At 45.5% G+C, this 19,075-nt stretch overlaps 1 protein-coding gene across 3 annotated transcripts in view; it reads left to right on the plus strand.

The window, feature by feature from the left end:
- The window catches only part of srgap3 (SLIT-ROBO Rho GTPase activating protein 3), a 229,309-nt gene that overhangs the window by 131,557 nt on the left and 78,677 nt on the right, over positions 1-19,075 (plus strand). For all 3 annotated transcript variants that reach the window (XM_080184210.1, XM_080184219.1, XM_080184227.1), the window contains exons 4-5: positions 9,903-9,965; positions 14,531-14,716. In XM_080184210.1, the coding sequence (XP_080040336.1) occupies positions 9,903-9,965; positions 14,531-14,716 (249 nt within the window). The remainder of the gene's footprint in view (positions 1-9,902; positions 9,966-14,530; positions 14,717-19,075) is intronic.

Below are 19,075 nucleotides of genomic sequence, written 5' to 3' on the forward strand. Positions count from 1 at the left end.
CTCTCATGAACACCTTGTATCCAGGAATCTTTAATACCCAGTTCTAATCTTCTTTAACCCAGCTCTGTTATCATCATGTCAACATATTTACATGTGACCATCTATGCCTGAAGCTCACCCAACCTTATTCAGCAAACTCCACCCATTCACATACATGAACAGCTAGACCTCACTTATAGGTTATTACATTTGCTTTTGCTACAAACTACCTAATGCCTTTTTTTTGTGATATCTGTCTCTCCCAACTCTCTGAGCGCCTTTCCATTCCTCTCTAATATGACCTCCAGGTTCCCACACACCCCGGTAAGAAATTAGTTCTAGCTCTGTTCTGGTGCAAACTGCCCAGCCTACAAAGATCCCATCTTCCACAGAACTGGTCCCAATGTCCCAGGAATCCAAAATCCTCCTTCCTGCGCCACCGCTCCAGACACACATTCATCTGTTTCACCCTCCTTTCTCCAAACTCACTTGTGTGTTGTGCCGGGGATGGAGCCAGAGGTGACTACATTTGAAGTTCTGCTTCCTATCTCCCTAAATTTTGACTGCAGAAGTACATCCCTGTTTCCACAATCCGCTTTCTACTCATGTCATTGGTACCGATGTGGACTTTGACCGCTGACTGTTTGCGCTTCCTGCTCAGGGTGCTCTGCAGCTGCTCAGTGGCATCCTTTACCCTGACACCAGAGAGACAATACACACAGTCCTGGATTCACATCCGTGATGGCTGAAATGGACATCTTCCCCCTACTGTCAAATCTCCTAACCCTATTGCATTTTCAATCTTCCTCTTGCCATCGGTACAGCTGAACCGACTATAGTGTCGTAGACTTGGAATCATAGAATCCGTAAAGTGAGAATTCCTACAGTGAAGAAGTAGACCATTCTGCTCCTCGAGTCTGCACCGACTCTTTGACAGGCTGTATTATCCAGGCCCTCTTCTGCATCATATCCTCATAACCCCGCACATTTATCATGGCTAATCCATCAAATCTACACATGTTGGGACACCTAGGGGCAATTTAGCATGGCCAATCCACCTAACCTGCACATCTTTGGATTTAGCTCTAATCGCTCACAGAACTGAATACAAGTTGGTCACCCATCCCTTCTCCTGAACCTGGAGCTCCAGCAACTGCAATTGACAATGCTGTGAAGTTGTGATGGAGTGCAGCCCATAGATTGGAGTTTGGAGTTTGACTGTTATTAGTGGAACCTGCTTGACAGAATGAGTGAGCAGACTGGTCACAATCTTGTCCTCACTTGGCCGCCAAGTGTACAAGCTTCCTGGCAGCATCTGGTAATGAGAAACGTTCAAAGAAAATGAAGAAAAAAACTCAATCTTCTTTCCTGTCCCAGTGATTTTGCTCCAGGGTTGGACACAACCATGTACTGGAGATTTATCTTCCATTCCTGGAGACTCCAGGCCAGTCCTGGAGGGTTGGCAACTCTGGGTGAGTATATTGGTTTCCAGGCAGCATTAATAGATCAGGAGTAATGTCAGATCACTCTCCTCTTTGCCCAGTGGTGGTTAAGCCAACCCCAGCATGCTGGCTACTACAGAGTACAGGGCAGAATTGAAACTTAGCTATTTCTGGTCTGTGTGTCTCACTATCACAACAGGACCACTTACCCATGAAGCTATTGGGGAGTACATCTACATTTGACTAATGGATCCAGTAATTAACTTCAGTAAATTGCTTCTGTGATTGCAGGAGGCTCTGCTCTAATTTCCATTAGACTCAATAAAAAGCAGTGTATGGTATTCAATAAATCAACAGCACCAAGTCCCAAAGTGGCTATTAATGATATCTTCAACTGCATCACAAATTTGTGTATGTGTGTGTCTGTGTCAGTGTGTGTGTCTCTACAGTACACAAGGTGGTCACTCAGTCAATCATACCACTGCTGGCCCATTGAAGTGACTATTCATCAGTCCCACACTGCTGCCTTTTCCCCATGGCCCTGTTCAGTTTTCCCTTCGATTACAGATTCAATTCCTTTTTGAAAGTTACCATTGAATCTTCTTGCATCACCCTTACAGGAGGTACATTCCAGATTAAAAGAGCTTGCTGTCTAAATTATCTTTCCTTTTCCATTGCCTCTAGTATTTTTTGCCAGTCACCTTAAATCTATCTCCTCTGGTTCTTGGCCCTTCTTCTATTGAAAACAGTTTCTCTTCATCTACTCTATTAAAGCCAAAATTGAATGCCATCCTCCAGCTGAGGCCAGCCTAGTGATTTGCAAAGGCTTAGCATAACTTAATTTATCTCTATGTGTGCATAGATGCGAGAATCCTGGGCAGCATCCACCCAATTCAGTGCTCTCGATGGTTAAATTAGCTGTGAACACACTGTACAAACTCACATGGGAAGATTGGTCACGTGGCTAAGGTCCTTCTGTTGGAGAGCTGGTGGGAATGTGCTTGCTAACTGTGATTAAATGTATTCCTGGAGGTTTCATCACATGACTTGTCCCCACACTCCAATCATTAGTCGGCCAACACATCGATTTTTGAGATGAACTGCCTTCCTACACCAATTAGAAAGCAAAATAAGATTCTTGACTCAATTGAATGATGCCTGGAAGCCAGTTAAGCAGTCTTTTATCCATCCTGCCCTGTTTTCAATATTTTAATATCTGGTGACGGAAAATATTCAAAGAAAATTAAGGGAAAAAAACCACCTTCTTTAATGTCCTGATGATTTTGCTCCAGGATTGCACACACCCAAGTACTGGAGATTTATCTTCAATTTCTGGAGACTCCAGGTCAGTCTGGAGAGTTGGCAACCCTGAGTGAGTATATTGGTTCGGAAGGTAGAGGGAAGCAACAGTATCAGGAAAAAAATGTAGAAGAGAAGGAAAGAGTCCAACCAATAGTAAGTTACACATGGATGAGTTACATCCCTGTCTGGGATGCTTCTGGGGGTGCTATTTGTTAATTCAATGTAACTCTCCTTCCTCCCCCAGCGAATCAAAGCTCTTTAAAATCAGTCAGAGAGCTGTATTTGAAAATGAATGCGTTTTGAGTTTTGCTTCATGAAGATCAGCCCACTGAGAACTTTAAAAGTACTCCGTAGAGAGGAGACATCATCAGACAGCTTGCTTAAAATCATTGCTGGAAGGCTGAAATGGTAATGAAGCTTATTCTATCAAAGTATGATAGTAATTTCTGGCCCTGCAGCATCTCATTACCACCCCTTGCTCTCCTTGGATTGGTAATAAGCACACCCGGAAGTTACTAATGACCCTGGTGTCTGCCCAGAAATAATATTACTCTTGTGATGCAGCCTTTGTTTCAACAGCAGCCTATCATTGAAAAGCTCTGACTCAAATAAGTTTTCACAATGGGAATAGTAGAGCAGGGCTTGGTTAGAGCAGTGAGGTGGGGAGTACTGTCGCCATCCTCTGAGATCTGCCTTCCAAAAACCTGCTAAAATAGTCACCCAGCCAGTGAGCCTTCTCTAGACCTCTGCTCCTAGTGAGCCTGGGACTCGAAGCATTGTTCCAAATTGGACACTATATGGGAATCTCTCCCAGAGAGGTCACAGGATGCTGTGGGAAGTGCGGAAAATGTCCTACTCACGCAACAACATTTATATAGCACCGTTAAAGATGGTGAAAACACCCAGAAGCTCGATATGGGAGTGTGATCACAAATAAAATGACACCGAAACTCCTAATGAGGTATTGAAGCAGTTAGAGGCAAGTTTAAAAGAGTTACTTAAAGGGGAAGAGAGAGGCAGAGAGGTAAGATAAGAAAATTCCTGAGCTCAGAGCACTGGCAGAAGAAAGCACCTTTTATGAATAGTAGAATGATGAAAATCGCGGCTTGGCAAGGGAGCAGAGTTGTTGCAGCACAGGTATCTCAGGGCATTGTAGGTCTGGAGGAGATTAGAGGGTAGTGAAGAACTTGACAACAAGAATGTGCAAGATTTATGGGATCATAGCACCCCTTCAGGGTAGAATCAGATTTGTCAGTAAAGCTTATCATAGAAACCCTACATTGCAGAAAGAGGCCATTCAGCCCATTGAGTCTGTACCGACAACAATCCCACCCAGGCCCCATCTCTATAAACCCACATATTTACCCCACTAATCTCTATAATCTACTCATTCCGGAACACTAAAGGGCAATTTAGCATAGCCAATCAACCTATAATGCACATCTTTGGACTGTAGGAGGAAACCAGAGCACCTGGAGGAAAACCACACAGACACAGGGAGAACATGCAAACTCCACACAGACAGTGCCCCAAGCCGGGAATCGAACCCAGGTCCCTGGAGCTGTGAGGTCACAGTACTAACCACTGTGCCACCCTTAGCTTAGTTGTGAATTGACTTTATGGAGAGAAAGTCAGGGCAAGTTTAAGTTCTCAGCTAAACTATGCCAAAGAACTTGGGTGGTGATTTATAGTTCAGTGCAGAATATAAGCCTGTGCGAAGAACTGGATAGAAGAGGGTGCTTTACTCTGTATCTAACCCCATGCTGTACCTGTCCTAGGCATGTTTGATGGGGACAGTATAGAGAGAACATTATTCTATCTCACCCCATGCTGTACCCTCATCCCCTGAGTAATGTAGGAAAAGTTTTTAACAACATAAGAAGTATGAGCAAGAGTGTGCTATCCTATGAGCCTGCTCTGCCATTCAATATGATCATCAACTCCACCTTCCTTCATCTCAATGAGTGCAGAATTCACATTAGAAAGAAAACAAAAGGTTTTGAAATCTTGCATTGCACTCCTCTGCATGGCTAATATTCCACATGACCATGAAGCTACTGGTTGTTGTCGAGCTGCTAATTACAGTTCTGACCTTCCGCCACAACTCAACTGTTTGTAATTGAGAGTTTGATTCAGCCCACGTCCTGGCAGTGGGTTTTGTGTAGTTATCAGTCTGAATTGGCACCTGCAAGATTCAATTTGCTTGCAAAATAATATACCAGAATTGAATTATCCCATGTTGAGCATGGCTGAGGGAAGGAATAATCTAATAGTTCCTGGGTAGGAATGAACCAACAACCCCCTCTCAAACTCACTAACCTCCCTGCTCCTCCCATCCCCATGTATCTGTTTAAAGATAGATTGAGAGGAGAATGAAGAATGAGTTGAATCAGGTACGAGTGATGTGTTGATAATCTTGTTGTTTTGCATTTGCTTAGTCTGTTAGTACTCACTGTCCAGGCTTGCGTGTGTGGAGTGGGCATTGTGTTGAGACGCCAGAGGAAACCAGAATGAGAAACCACTACATCTGTGGGTCAGAGCTGGTAAGCTGGAAGGGCTGGTCACAAACTGTGAACCCCATGTTCAAGATTCCTTTCAATCAAGGGGGCGGAAAATCTGGCTTCTATTTCTTTCAGTCTCCCTCTCCATATCCTTCGAGCTAATAATTGGAGACTGAGTCTGATCAGAAGTGAATTAAATTCCACTGAAGGGTTTTCCAGTTCTAATCTGAAACCGGGATTAGAACTCGGGGAGAGCTTCGGTTTTTTGTTTGCAACGGCACAGGTCTGAGTGTATATCTTTGAGTGTGTATGTGTGAGTCTATGTCTGTGTGCGGCAGTGTGCATACTTGCGTTTTTCTGTTGGTACTATGTACGTACATGAGGGGAGGTTGTGAGGGAATCGACAGAAGACTTGCATTTATAAAACACCTTCACAACCTCGGGACATCCCAAAATGTGCCCCGCCCCCCCCCAATCCCCCGAGTAATGTAGGCAAAGTTTTTAACAACATAAGAAATATGAGCAAGTGTGCTATCCTATGAGCCTGCTCTGCCATTCAATATGATCATGGCTTCCCATCAACTCCACTTTCTCCCGTCCAACAGAAACCTTGAATCCCCTTTAGCTCAACAACTTGTCATCTTGGTCTCAAACATCTTCAATATTGCAGCCTCCACAGCTGTCTGGGTTAGAGATTTCCAAGGGTTCCAAGAAATTCCTCACCCACGTCTTAAAAAGGGAAATCCCTTGGCTGGGATTTGGGAGCAAAATGCTGCCAAATTCAAGAAATGAGAATCTTGCTAGTTCTGCCCCCCGCACCTGCCCCTCCATTGATATAACAAGGTTCCTGCCCAGAAATGTCTGGAACCTCCTTTAAATAAATTATAATAACATTAAATGCTTCCATGGAGCTACAGAATTCCTACAGTGCCGAGGAGGCCAGTCAGCCCATCTAGTTTGCACCGATTCTCTGACAGAGCATCTTACCAGGCCCTATCCCCGTAACTCTGTGCATTTACCCTGCTAAACTCCTTACCCGACACATTTTGGGACACTAAAGGGCAATTTACCATCGCCAATCCATCTAATCTGCACATTTTTGGACTGTAAAAGGAAACCAGAGCTCCTGGAGGAAACCCATGCAGACGCGAGGAGAACAGACAAACTCCATACAGGCAGCAACCCAAGACCGGAATTGAAACTGCATCCTTGGCGCTGTAAGGCAGCAATGCTATCCGCTGTGCCATCATGCCACCCCTTTAACATAACAAAAAAAGTCCACCAGATCGACTCCCACATTGGGATCTCACGTTGGCAAGGTTTACAACAGATTTCTAGAAACTGGAACTAGGCAAAGGGAATCCGCCAGTGGGGCACAGATAAAAGATAAAGTCACCAAAATCCCAGAGGCTGCCCTCCCTTTTAAGGGGGAGAACTGACTGGTGGTGATTTAACCTGAGGATCATCACACCTCACACAAGCAGCAAGGTTCAAAAAGCGGAGCCAGCTGGTATGGGAATTGAACCCACGATGTTGGCCTCGCTCTGCATCACAAACCAGCTGTCCAGCCAACTAAGTTAAACTGACCTCTGCACAGTTAAGTACAGCATAAGGAAGAGAGAGTCATGCCAAGACAGAGTGCCAGATGCCCTCCCCCCTGTGGAGAACTCTGTGGGGCTGGCAGGGTCCCTAAGTCTGTGGTTGGGGGGAGGGGGTGGTGGGGCTGTGGATGTGGGTGTCTTGGCCGTGGGTGGAGAGGTCATCCATGTATTTGTGTGGGGGGGGTAGGGTGCGGGTGGGCGGGTTGTATGAACATCTGGGTAGAGGAGGAATTTTTTGTCTTCTTTGATTGGAGATTAGAGTGCAATTTAAAAAATGAGCTGTGCCCCAATTTTCTCGCCTAAGCCAGCACTTGGTACAAAAATGATAAAATTCTGCCCCTTATTTTCAAACTATGACCCCTTGTTCTAGGTTGCCCCATGAGGTGAAACTTCTTCTCAGCAGCTACCCTGTCAACCCTCTAAGAATCTTAAAGGTTGCAATAAAATCACCTTTCATTCTTTGAATCTCCAGTGAGTATCCAATCTGATCGTAAGACAAACCTCTCATCCCAAGAATCATCTCGTGAACCTTCTCTGAATTGCCTCCAGTTGAGTGTTCTGAGATGATATTTCACTCTGAGTTCTTGAAGAATGAGTCGGTTTGACACACTCATTTCTAACAAATGCAGGGAAGCACTAGTTTAATCTGGGCACCTCCTATATTCAGTTAAGTAATCCATAACTGAACAGTTGTTCAGTCAGACTGCACCTGCAGGAAAGCTGCAGAACCACTTGTTAAAGCTATTAACAGTGCACTTCCTGAACTCAAGCTTGTAAATGTTGGCTGATTTCTCCTTGCAGCCTGCATGCTGCTTTTAGTTCTTGTTGCCTCAGATGAAAATGTGAGATTCCCTCTTACCCCCATGTACCCAGAAGGCCCTGCTTTAGTTGGCCCCCTCACTTATAGCCATTTTCTTTTGCTTATTGAGATCCTGGATTGGAATAATTATTTGTGTAAATTCTCCTCACAGCCCCTTTTCTACAGCTTGTCACAACTGAAAATGCACCCAAATTTATGATCAGGAGATTTTCAGAAATCAAGTGGAGGTGTGTGTTAGATGGAAAATTTTGTATGCTATTACAAAGGAAACTCATCAATTAATATTTGTTATATTTAGAATGCTCTATAAACAAAATATTTTTAACCATGGCACCATGTTATAATAAACTTGGACCATAGGTTCTCTGCACCTTATTCTTGGCGCTTTGTGTTAGTTGAATGAACTCTTAACATTGAACAGCATTACTGTTGCCAAATCTTCAACCATCAACATTGTGAGGGTGACCATTGACCAAACTTCAACTAGGCCAGTCACACAGATGCTGTGGCTACCGGAGCAGGTCAACACCGAGTATTTTGCAGTGATTAGCTCATCTCCTTTATTCCCTAAAATATCTCTACCATCTACAACCACAGGTCAGGAGCGCGATGGAATATTCTTCAGTTGCCTGGATGAGTGTGTCTCCAATAACACTTGAACCCCAAAGTTGTCCAGGACAAAGAAGCCCATTTTGATTCACACCCTTTACATCACCATAAACATTCACTCTCTTGGTCACCAATGCACAGTAGCAATTGTGTACTGTACACAGGATACACTGAAGCAACTCACTGAGTCTCCTTCGATTGGACCTTCCAAACCCACAACATAGAAGGGAATGGGCAGCAGGTGAATGGAAATGCTGCTATCACTGTTCCCTCAAACAGCATCCTGACTTGGAAATCTATCACCCATTTCTTCAACATCAGTCAGTCAATATCCTGCACGGTGAGGGCAGTATGGACCATCTGCAAGATGCACTGCAGAAACTCATCAAGGCCCCTTAGACAGCACTTTCCACACCCAATATTTCCACCACCTTGAAGAACAAGGGCAGCAGACAGATGGGAACACCACAACCTGCAAGTTCCCCTCCAAGACAACCATCATCCTGACTTGGAAATATAATACTGTTCCTTCACTGTCACTGGGTCAAAATCCTGGAACTCTGTCCTTAACAGCATTGTAGGTGTACCTACACCACATAGGCAGCAGACCTTCAAGAAGTCCACTCACCACCACCTTTTCAAGGGCGATTAAGGATGGGTAATAAATGCTGCCCTAGCCAGTGATGCCCACATCCGATGAATGAATAACAAAAACATTCCGGAGTTTGTGTGCTCCTAATTTTTCTTCCCTCTTGTAGCAACTTGCATGGAATCTCTTCATCATCTCACCTTCTGCTGAGTTTACTAATCCCACGCTCCCCAAAAGAAGTAATGCTTAATGGTAGCACAGGTGGTAGTGCAGTGGCCTCATCTCCCACTCATGTAGCAGGAGTTGGAACTAGGGCCTCTGCTTGTCTTGATCCCTGTGAATGATCCAGAATTTAGGACACAATTTCAACATTTGCAGATGACATGAAGCTCGAAGATATTGTGAACTGCGGGGAGGATAGTGATAGACTTTAAGAGGATATAGGCTGGTCAACATGTGACAGCTGAAATTTAATGCAGAGATATGTGAAGTGATACATTTTAGTGGGAAGAACAAAGAAAGGCGATGTAAAGACAATTCTGGAGGAGGAAGACACAGGAGAATCCCGTTTACTATATTATCTGGAGGTATATGTGCATAAATCATTGTAGGTGACGAAACAGACTGGGAAAGCGATTAATGAAGCATATGGGAGTTGTTCTTGCAGCAAAACAGCAAAGGTGTGAATGTCCTCCTGTGTTATAACCATTTTGTAATTCATGTATAATTCATTTGGTGATATCTGAGCCAGCTCTTATTCCCTATGTCACTGAATGCTATGTTCCTGGGTTCCATCTGTTCCCAATACCGAGGACTTTGGGTTCCTCCATCCCAATTCTTCATTTTTCTGGTTCCCTGCTGTCCCATGTGTTATAGATTGCTGTTGCACACTACTGTTATGAGACTGACAGGCTGTTGTAACGTTCCTGTTTAGCTGCGGTATAACTGCCAATGGTTAGAGCTTTCTTTCTCAGAATTATGTGATATAGCATGTTCGAACAGCAGTGTTGCCTGGAGAACTGTGTAGCTCTAACATCTTAGTCTTTTTTGTGTTTACAGAGCAAGGAAATTGGCCAGCAGATGCACGAGGAGCTGCTAAAAGTCACCAATGAGCTGTACACCGTGAGTATCAATTATTAGTGTTGCAAGCACCAAGATCATCTATCGTGAACATGTGACTGAGTCACCATTCTGCAGCACTTACTTCCTTTGTTAGTTTCTGGTGAATGTTCCTCAAGGTGACAATCATTTCAGGCATTATCCATCTGAGCCAATCCCAGGACAGGTACAGCATAGGGTTAAATACAGAGTAAATCTCCCTCTACACTGCCCCAATCAAACATTCCCAGGACAGGTACAGGACGGGGTTACATACAGAGTAAAGTTCCCTTGACACTGTCCCCATTAAATATTCCCAGGACACGTACAGCATGAGGTTACATGAAGAGTAAAGTTCCGTCTAAATGCCCCCATCAAACATTCCCAGGACAGGTACAGCACAGGGTTAGATATAGAATGAAACTCTCTCTCCTCTGTCCCATCAGACATTCCCAGAGCAGGTACAGCATAGGGTTACATACAGAGTAAAGCTCCCTCTACACTGTCCATTCAAATACTCCTAGTGAAGGTACAGCACAGAGTTAGATACAGAGTAAATCTCCCTCCATACTGAGCCAAGCCCACCATCCTTCCCACATGTCCAACACCCCTCTCACATGCTTGCCAAACAAGCCCCCCTCTCCTTTACCCCCCACATGGAATGAAAACCATGCCCCTCCACCACAAGCATAACTAACATGAATAAAATGGAAGAGATCCAGGAGGCAAGGAGAGAGCAAGACAGCATAAAGAGCAGAAAGAAAAGTGGCATAGAAAGATGAAATAGGCACATGTCCCCTCTCTGTCCACCCCCAAATGTTCCAAAGACAGTTACAGCATGAGTTAGATGCAGAATAAAACTCTCTCAACATTGTTCCATTCGCCTTCTCTCTCCCCAGTGTGATCCAGTCACTTGTCCTGAGCAAATAAAAGTAAATTACTGTGAATGCTGGAATCTGAAACCAAAAGAGAAAATGCTGGAAAATCTCAGCAGGACTGGCAGCATCTGTAGGGAGGGGAACGAGCTGATGTTTTGAGTCCGGACGACCTTTGTCAAAGCTTTGACAAAGGGTCGTCTGGACTTGAAGCGTCAGCACTTGTCCTGACCACCTGTTCTCCCATTCTTCTGCCAAGATCTCCTGTCTGGGTCCCAGCCATCGGACTCACTAGCTGGCCTTCTGGCAGTGCCTGAATTAATATTTCAGTCTCCTTTAACAGCTTCTTAATAAAAAGGCCAAAGGCCCAATATCAGGGATTCTTCAAGCCTCATCGTTCAATCAGCGGGTCATAGAATCATAGAACACTACAGTGCAGAAAGAGGCCCTTCGGCCCATCGAGTCTGCACCAAACACAATCCCACCCAGGCCCAACCCCCATATCCCTACATATTATACCCACTAATCCCGCTAACCTACGCATCCCTGGACACTAAGGTGCAATTTCTTAGCATGGCCAATCAGCCTAACCCGCACATCTTTGGACTGTGGGAGGAAACCGGAGTACCTAGAGGAAACCCACGCCGACACGAGGAGAACGTGCAAACTCCACACAGACAGTGACCCGAGCCGGGAATCGAACCCAGAACCCTGGAGCTGTGAAGCAGCAGCGCTAACCACTGTGCTACCGAGCCACCCCAAAGTGGATCTGTTCCCTGATAGGCGAATCTGAATTTCTTGTCCATCGTCTCCATTCTTTAAATGGCTGACAGGCAGTAAAGCCTTTAACCCAGCTCAGAGTGAACATAAACACAAGAAAGAAGATTGTTTGAAAAATTTTATGATGTTCAGCATACAATAGCTCTTCAAGGTGACAGACAGCATGTTGAGCTGTGAAGAAGCAGCCTCCTTGATTGATTGAAGGTACACTATCAAGGTTGTTAGACTGTAATCTCAGTCCAGGGTCAATTGAAAGGAAACTCTTCAAACAGAAACCCATCCGGCCAACATATTAATAGCCAGCTTCTGTCATCTCACATAGAAATGATATCCTAGATTTTCAGATAGAATATTGATCTAACTGATTGGCCTAGTCTGTCCCTGCTCTGAATGACTATACTGAGGAAGGACAAACTGTGTGATCGTGGGGCATGCTGTGAAATCCTAACCGTGAGCTTGTAACCATTTCACACTGGAACTCTGGAGACTGTAATCTTATGGCTGGAAAATAGGCTCCGCAGCCTCTCCCAGAAGGGTCAGTGTGTTATGACCAGGGAACAAGGGGGGTGAACTGACTCCACTCTGTTCAACTTCCCCTCTGTGTGATTTGTTTGTTTCTCACCTCCACCTTGGAAAGTGGCCTTACATTTTTAAGCAGTTTGCTCTGCCTCAGTTCAAAACACAAAATTTCCAGTCAGTCGAAAGTTGTGGATTCAAATTTTGAAAAATAAAGTGGCAGAGCCTTGTGACAAGTGTTCCCCTGTACAATCAGCAGGATCAGAGCAGGAAAGAGGTAAAATTGAAGCTGCTCCATTTCTGCTCCAACTTCTCTCCAATTTTAACACTGCTGCTTTTGGCAGCAGTTAAGAGTCATGCTGGAATCTGCAGAGAATCTCATTAATGAATATGAATATAGATTCACTGGCGAATATGTAAATCAGGAAAAGGTGTCAGGAAGTCAGTGTCTCGACGAAGATAAGTGCATTTTTGAAAACAGGAATGCTCATCCAGGCCCAACGTGAAGGCTACAATTTTCCCATCCCATTGCACTAATTTTTTAGCACAGCAGGCCAAGAGTATCATCCTGCGCAGGTTTCACACGAGAGTTCGCATCCCCGCTTGCTTCTCCCAGCACTGGATTTCCAACGCGGTCTGCTCCACACCGGAAATCAGTGGGGAGGCGGGGCTATCATTTAAATGATATTTAAATGTCTTTTAAATCATTTAAATGCTTTTAGTGGGCTTGGTACTGAATTCTCTGGGACCTTCAGGGAGCTAGTTGCCTGACCCTGCTGGTGTGAAGTGGGGAGGGGGGATGGCAGGGTGATGGTGCCCTCTGAGCATGGGCACCTTAAGAAGTTTCACAACACCATGGGCACCTTGTCAGTGTCAACCTGTGCCTCTTGGCACTGCCCAAGGGGCAAAGTGCCAATGCACAGGGGGGCAACTTGGTACTGCCCATTGGGCAATGCCAAGAGGGTGGGGTCTGATGGGGGTAGGGTGGGCGGGTCTGCCTCCTGGGATGGGGTAACTGTTGGGGGGTGTCAGGGCTGACTCGGGAATGGTCAGGGGACCTGCGATCTAGCCATGAGGGAGGGGAGTGTCGAAGGGCAGTATTGTGGGGGTCGCGGGGCTAGCCAGCAATTGGGAGGCTGACAGTGCGTGGCCACTGCGCAAGCGCAGATTCCTGCTGCTTTCAGCCTCCCAGGTGGGAATAAGCCCCCCCCCGCACTGATTTATAACGATAATCATGCTGGTGGCCTCTGCAGTGCACAGAGTTTCTTCTTTGAACTCCCACTGAAAAAAAAATGGGTATTACTCCAATTTTTACATGACTTCAACACTTAGAATTTTTTGGGAGAATTCTGGCCAAAATAACTGGGCTTCTGCTGCTGTCCGCCCCATGCACTCATGCTCAGTTATAGCTCATGTTCCTCAATGTCACACAACGCCAGCCTTTTCCTGGTGACCTCCAGGTCACCCTTCACCCAACCCATCACCATCATCACCCTTCCCCCTCTGTCATCACCCCGCCCTTCCCCCTCTGTCATCATCCTCCCTGCCCCCCCCGTCATCACCCTCCCCCTCCTCCGTCATCACCCTCCCCCTCCTCCGTCATCACCCTCCCCCTCCTCCGTCATCACCCTCCCCCTCCTCCGTCATCACCCTCCCCCCACCCTTTGCCCTTGTCATCTTTGCTCTTACCTCCTCCCTACTCCACTTTATTCACCATTCCTCCACCATCGTTATCAACCTCCACACCACCACCACCACCACCACCACCACCACCACCACCACCACACCCCCCCCCCCCCCCCCCCCCCCCCCCCCACACACACGGCAAAAGATTTGGAGGCTGTTCTCTGGAAGTAATCCAGCAACTGATCTGGAATATTCCAATGTCTTCATTGGGGTTCTGGTGAGTGATGCCTGTGTGAGGTGCACAGCTTTCATCAGGCAGCAAGGTGGCAAGGTCTCCTTCAGTTTAAAATTACACACACACTCTGCCACAGAGATATGGAGGTTCTGACTGGACAAGAAAAATATCATCTCTTCTCACCCTTGTTTTCAAATCCTTCACCTCCACAGCCTCGCTCCTCCCTTTCTGTACAATTTCCTCCAGCCTCTCAGATCTCTGGGCTCCTACAAGCCTGGCCTCTTGCACATCCCCAAATTCATTTCCCCCCACCACTGGAGCATGAGCCTTCAGCTGCCTTGGCTCTTAGTTCTGGAATTCCTTTTGTAAATCTCTACACCTCTCTCATAAATCAACCTTGTGATCAAAAGTCACCCAATATCTCTTGATGTGGACTTGGTGTCAGACTCTGTTGGTTAATGCTGCTGAATATTTTACTATGCTCATGGGGCTGTCAATCTGGATTTGTTGTGGATTGTAAAAGTCATTAAACTGTTTGTCATCTCTGTCTCTGCTAGGTAATGAAAACATACCACATGTACCACGCGGAGAGCATCAGCGCAGAGAGCAAGCTGAAGGAGGCTGAGAAGCAAGAGGAAAAGCAGTTCAGCAAATCAGGAGACATCAGTGTGAACCTGCTCCGACACGAGGACAGGCCGCAGCGCCGGAGTTCTGTCAGGAAGATTGAGAAGATGAAGGAGAAGGTATGATCGAAGCAGTGGGCATTGCCCATATTTGAAAGATTTGCGTGGCATGGACTGTGAAAGTAAAGGGAGCCAATCCCTCTCTGCAAAAGTGGTGTGTATATTGAAACACAAGGGCTTCAAAGCAAGTTTTTTTTTTATTCACTTATGGGATGTGGGCACCAACATGCCGACATTTGGTGTCTTTGAACTTACTTGGCCACTTCAGCAATTGGTTACCGACCAACTGATCTGGAGTCACGTGTAGGGCAGACCAGATAAGGATGACAGATTTCCTTTCCTAAAGGGCATTAGTGAACCAGATGGGATTTTAACAACAATTAACAATGCTTTCACGGTCATGGGCCGACAGGGGCAGGGGCGGAGGCAACTTCGGAAATGTATCTACCTGAGGTCCAGGATCAGTGAATGACCCAGGCTAAAGCGGGAGTGGGGGGTGGAAACGTGATGGGAACAGGGTCAGCAGCATGCACAGAGATTTCCCCACACAAAGTCCTTCGGTGGATATTAGCTTCCCACTTAAGGATCTTCACAGGCAGTGGGTCAGGAAAGCCAAACACGATCGGGGCAAAGGCTAGAAATCAGTGTGCTGCCCACTATCCACCCTCCCACCCAAATAAATGCCCCAGTTCCAAACTCATGTCAGGAGCGGAAGTTAAATTCCAACCATTGACACCCACCCCTGTAAATTTATAAAGAAACCTGGAACCTATTGACCCCACTGCACAGCTTCATGTTGATTTGTGCCAATTGATTAAAAGAAATATGTCCACATATTTTAATTATCTTCCTTAGACAAGTTGAAGATAACCCACTCCTCTGTGAAATGATATTAAAACATTCCGCAAGTCACTCCCCCCTCCCTGCCATCCCCCGCACCCCCCGCAACTGTTCAGAGTTATTATCCAACAAACTCCCCGCACCCCTCCCACCTAATGTCCTCATATTGCACCAAGCATCTCATCCAAAAGATGGATCCTCGGATGATGCAGCACACCCTCAGTACTGTGCTGGGTGTGTCAACCTGGATCATGTGCACAACTCTGCAGGGTGGGCATTGAATCCAGGATCTTACTGATTCAAGCAATTGAGCCACAGCTGAGATGGCAAAAAAACTACTTCAAATTACAAATCTCCTCGAATTTTATTAGGCCTTGTATTTACAAAACAAAATTTCCTTTGCATCAGTTATGAAATGTGGCAGCTATTGTGTAACATTGACAACCCGTCAACTGCCTTGTGATAGATGACCAATTAGCTGTGTTTTGGTTATGTCGGTGAAATGGGGAATATTGCTTCTGGATATGAGAAGTCCTCCCCTGTCCTTTCAATCGTGCCACTGTTCGGTTCACGTTTACTGAGCAGGCTGGCCCTCTCCTGAACAATGCAGCAATGTCTCAGTTTGAGGATTGGAATATCAGTTTGTATTGTGTCAAGTCCTAATTGACCTTTGAACCCATTGCTCTCTGGCCCCCTGACTTCTGCTTGAAGAGGGGAAAAGAATTGAAGGCAAGGCTTGTGTGAGAAGAGGGTAGGATGCAGATTGTTTTTGAAAGGTTTTTGTAATGTTTTGGGTTCTACTCCTGGATATATTGCAGTTCAAGTGCGTGAGTTTCCATGGAAACGGGCATGCTCTGTCTGTGACTGTGTGCCAGTTGAGAGTGTTAGATGATGGAGCACAACTGTGTCCCTGACTCGTGGCAAATGCTGATTTACAGTCACAGTGATGAATGAAGCCTGGGAGGGTTGTGCAGTCAATTAGTGTGCTGCCTTTTCAGTGAGGGACCTGGCTTCAGAATGAGCTGAGATTGATACAACAAAATAGCTCCTATCCTGGCATAACCACAACCCAATTTTTGGTTCATCTAAAGCACAAAGCATCCCCAAACGTTTGACCTGGACAGTTAATAATTTGCCAGACTTCTCTCATTGTAGGAACTGGCACAGTGATAGGGATGCAATTTTGAGATTACATTTAAAGTACATTTGCTCTCCTCACAAGTGCTGATAAAACACAAAATGTTTGTTTAACAGTGTCATTCAATGTATTAGCTGCTAGCTACACATGGCTAATTGGGAATCCAGCTAACTGAGATTCTGATTCTTAAATTTAAATAATACACACTCCTGTTGGTCACATGATCCCAATACTTGATCCTTGCATGTGAACTTTAACCTTTTGGACAAGGTTGTTGGTAGGATGAAAGTAGAGTGTACAAATTGTATTTTGATCATTGTGTGTGCTTTACTTCCTTGGTCATTTGAGTATTGGCAGATGTTTGTAAAGTAAATATACAGATGTGAAATATGTTGATAATATCTCATACTTGTGCAATCACAAAAACTGCTTATTTCTATCTCCATAGCATCATCCGACTTCACCCCTGTCTCTGCTGTTGAAACTTTCATCACCTCTAGGTTCAACTTTGCCATCGCACTCCTGACTCGTCTCCCTAGTTAGAATTGGGATCATCCAAAACTCTGCAAGTCCTATTCCTCTTATCATCCCTGTACTGTGATCACTGTCCAAGATTGGGACCTGGACAAAGCAACATCTTGTCTTAAAATTCTCATCCTTGTTTTCAAATCCCTCCATGGCTTCACCCCTCCCTAATCTTTGTAATCTCTTCCAGCCCCACAAACATCCACAATACCAGCAGTTCCCCAATCCTGAGCATCTCCAATTTTAATCACTGTACCATGAGGTGCTGCTTTCAGTTATCCAGGACCCTAAGCTCTGGAATTCCCTCCCCAAGCCTTGCCATCAGTCTACCTCCATTTTGCTCCTTTAACGCACACCTTAAAGCTGACTGCAAATTTTGATCATTTGACTTACTATCTCCAGATGTGGCTTAACATCATGTTTTGTTTTATAATGCACCCGTGAATTGACTTAAGGCATTACAATCTGTAAAAGATATGACAGGGGTGATCTTACCAAAAAAGTCCAAGTGCTGAATGAGCGTGAAAACAGGAGAAATTTGCTTCATTTTTGAAGAACTTAAAAATTGAATCATACCTGACTTGTCAAAAAATTCAAGCCAAACTTGGTTTCTACCAGCAGGGGGAATGGGTGGAGCCTAGCTTGCCTGAAAACAGGTTAATAGCAGCAGAAAGAGCCATTGCACATATGTAGATCTCTGTGACCAAAGATCAGACACTGCCTCCCCCAGCTATAGCTGGCCTTCTGGCTGATAACCACCTCCCCCCTCCCCACTACTGTGAGGCTCCATGACTGACACCCCTCCGCACCATCATCACTGATTGCCGTTGTAGAGCAGCAGTGTCTCCCACCACCGATTGCTGTTGCAGAGTGGCAGTGGGGTCCTGCCTCTTTGGCACTGCTCAGTGCCCAGTGAACACTGCCAAGATGCCAGGCTGGCACTGCCCAAGAGGCACCCCAAACTCCCAGACTGGCTTCAATGGCCTCCGTTTCCACTGGTGAGGCCATTGTGTCTGGTCCCTGCCAATGAGAACCTTCACTGGTGAGACCATGGAGGCACAAATTCCATCCCGTGCTCACTTGTAATATTTAAATGCTATTTACTATTGCATTTAAATATTGAGGTTAGTCTCACATCATCACTGGACATCCTGTGTTAGTAACAAGAGATGAGAAATCGAATGCAAGCCGATGTGTTGTTTACTGAAATTGTGACTTGGGGTTGTTTGAGTTTGTTGAACTCAATGGAAATCAAACCAGGTAGCTGACCCAGTATCACTCCAAAGTCAGAATGACAAGGTGCAATTACATATTGGGAAGACTGAAATCATTGCCTTTGGTCCCTGTCACAAATCTTTAAGATTTGATTATCTATAAAGACTCGCATTCCAATCATTATCTTGTAAATTGAGTTTGTGTCTTTATATGCCCTGTTTGTGAACACAACTCCCTCTCACCTGATGAAGGAGCAGTGCTCCGAAAGCTTGTGACTTGTGCTACCAAATAAAGTTGTTGGACTTTAACCTGGTGTTGTGAAACTTCTTACTGTACAAACTGCACTCCCAGCCATCAATTCCTTCCCTCTACCTGGTGGCTCTCTGAGGCTGAACTTGATTGTTCATTCAGACTGCTCATTTCCACCTCTGTAGCGTGGCCCAGCTGCACTAGTGCCTCCATTCAACTGCTGCTGAGACCCTCATCCATGCCTTGATGAGCTCCAGATTTGACTATTTTAAAGTGCATCCAGCTGGCCTCCCGCACTCTGCCCTTCATGTACTCAAAATCAGCTAAAGCTCTGATGCCCATGTCCTAACAAGCACCAGATCCTGATCACCCATCAGCCCTGTACTCACTGACCTACACTGTCTCCTGGTTAAGTGCTGTCTTGATTGAATTCTAGCTTTGTAATCCCTCCA

This window comes from Carcharhinus amblyrhynchos, chromosome 3 (assembly GCF_965287045.1).
Source record: "Carcharhinus amblyrhynchos chromosome 3, sCarAmb.v2.hapA, whole genome shotgun sequence".
In the NCBI taxonomy this organism is placed as follows: Eukaryota; Metazoa; Chordata; class Chondrichthyes; order Carcharhiniformes; family Carcharhinidae; genus Carcharhinus; species Carcharhinus amblyrhynchos.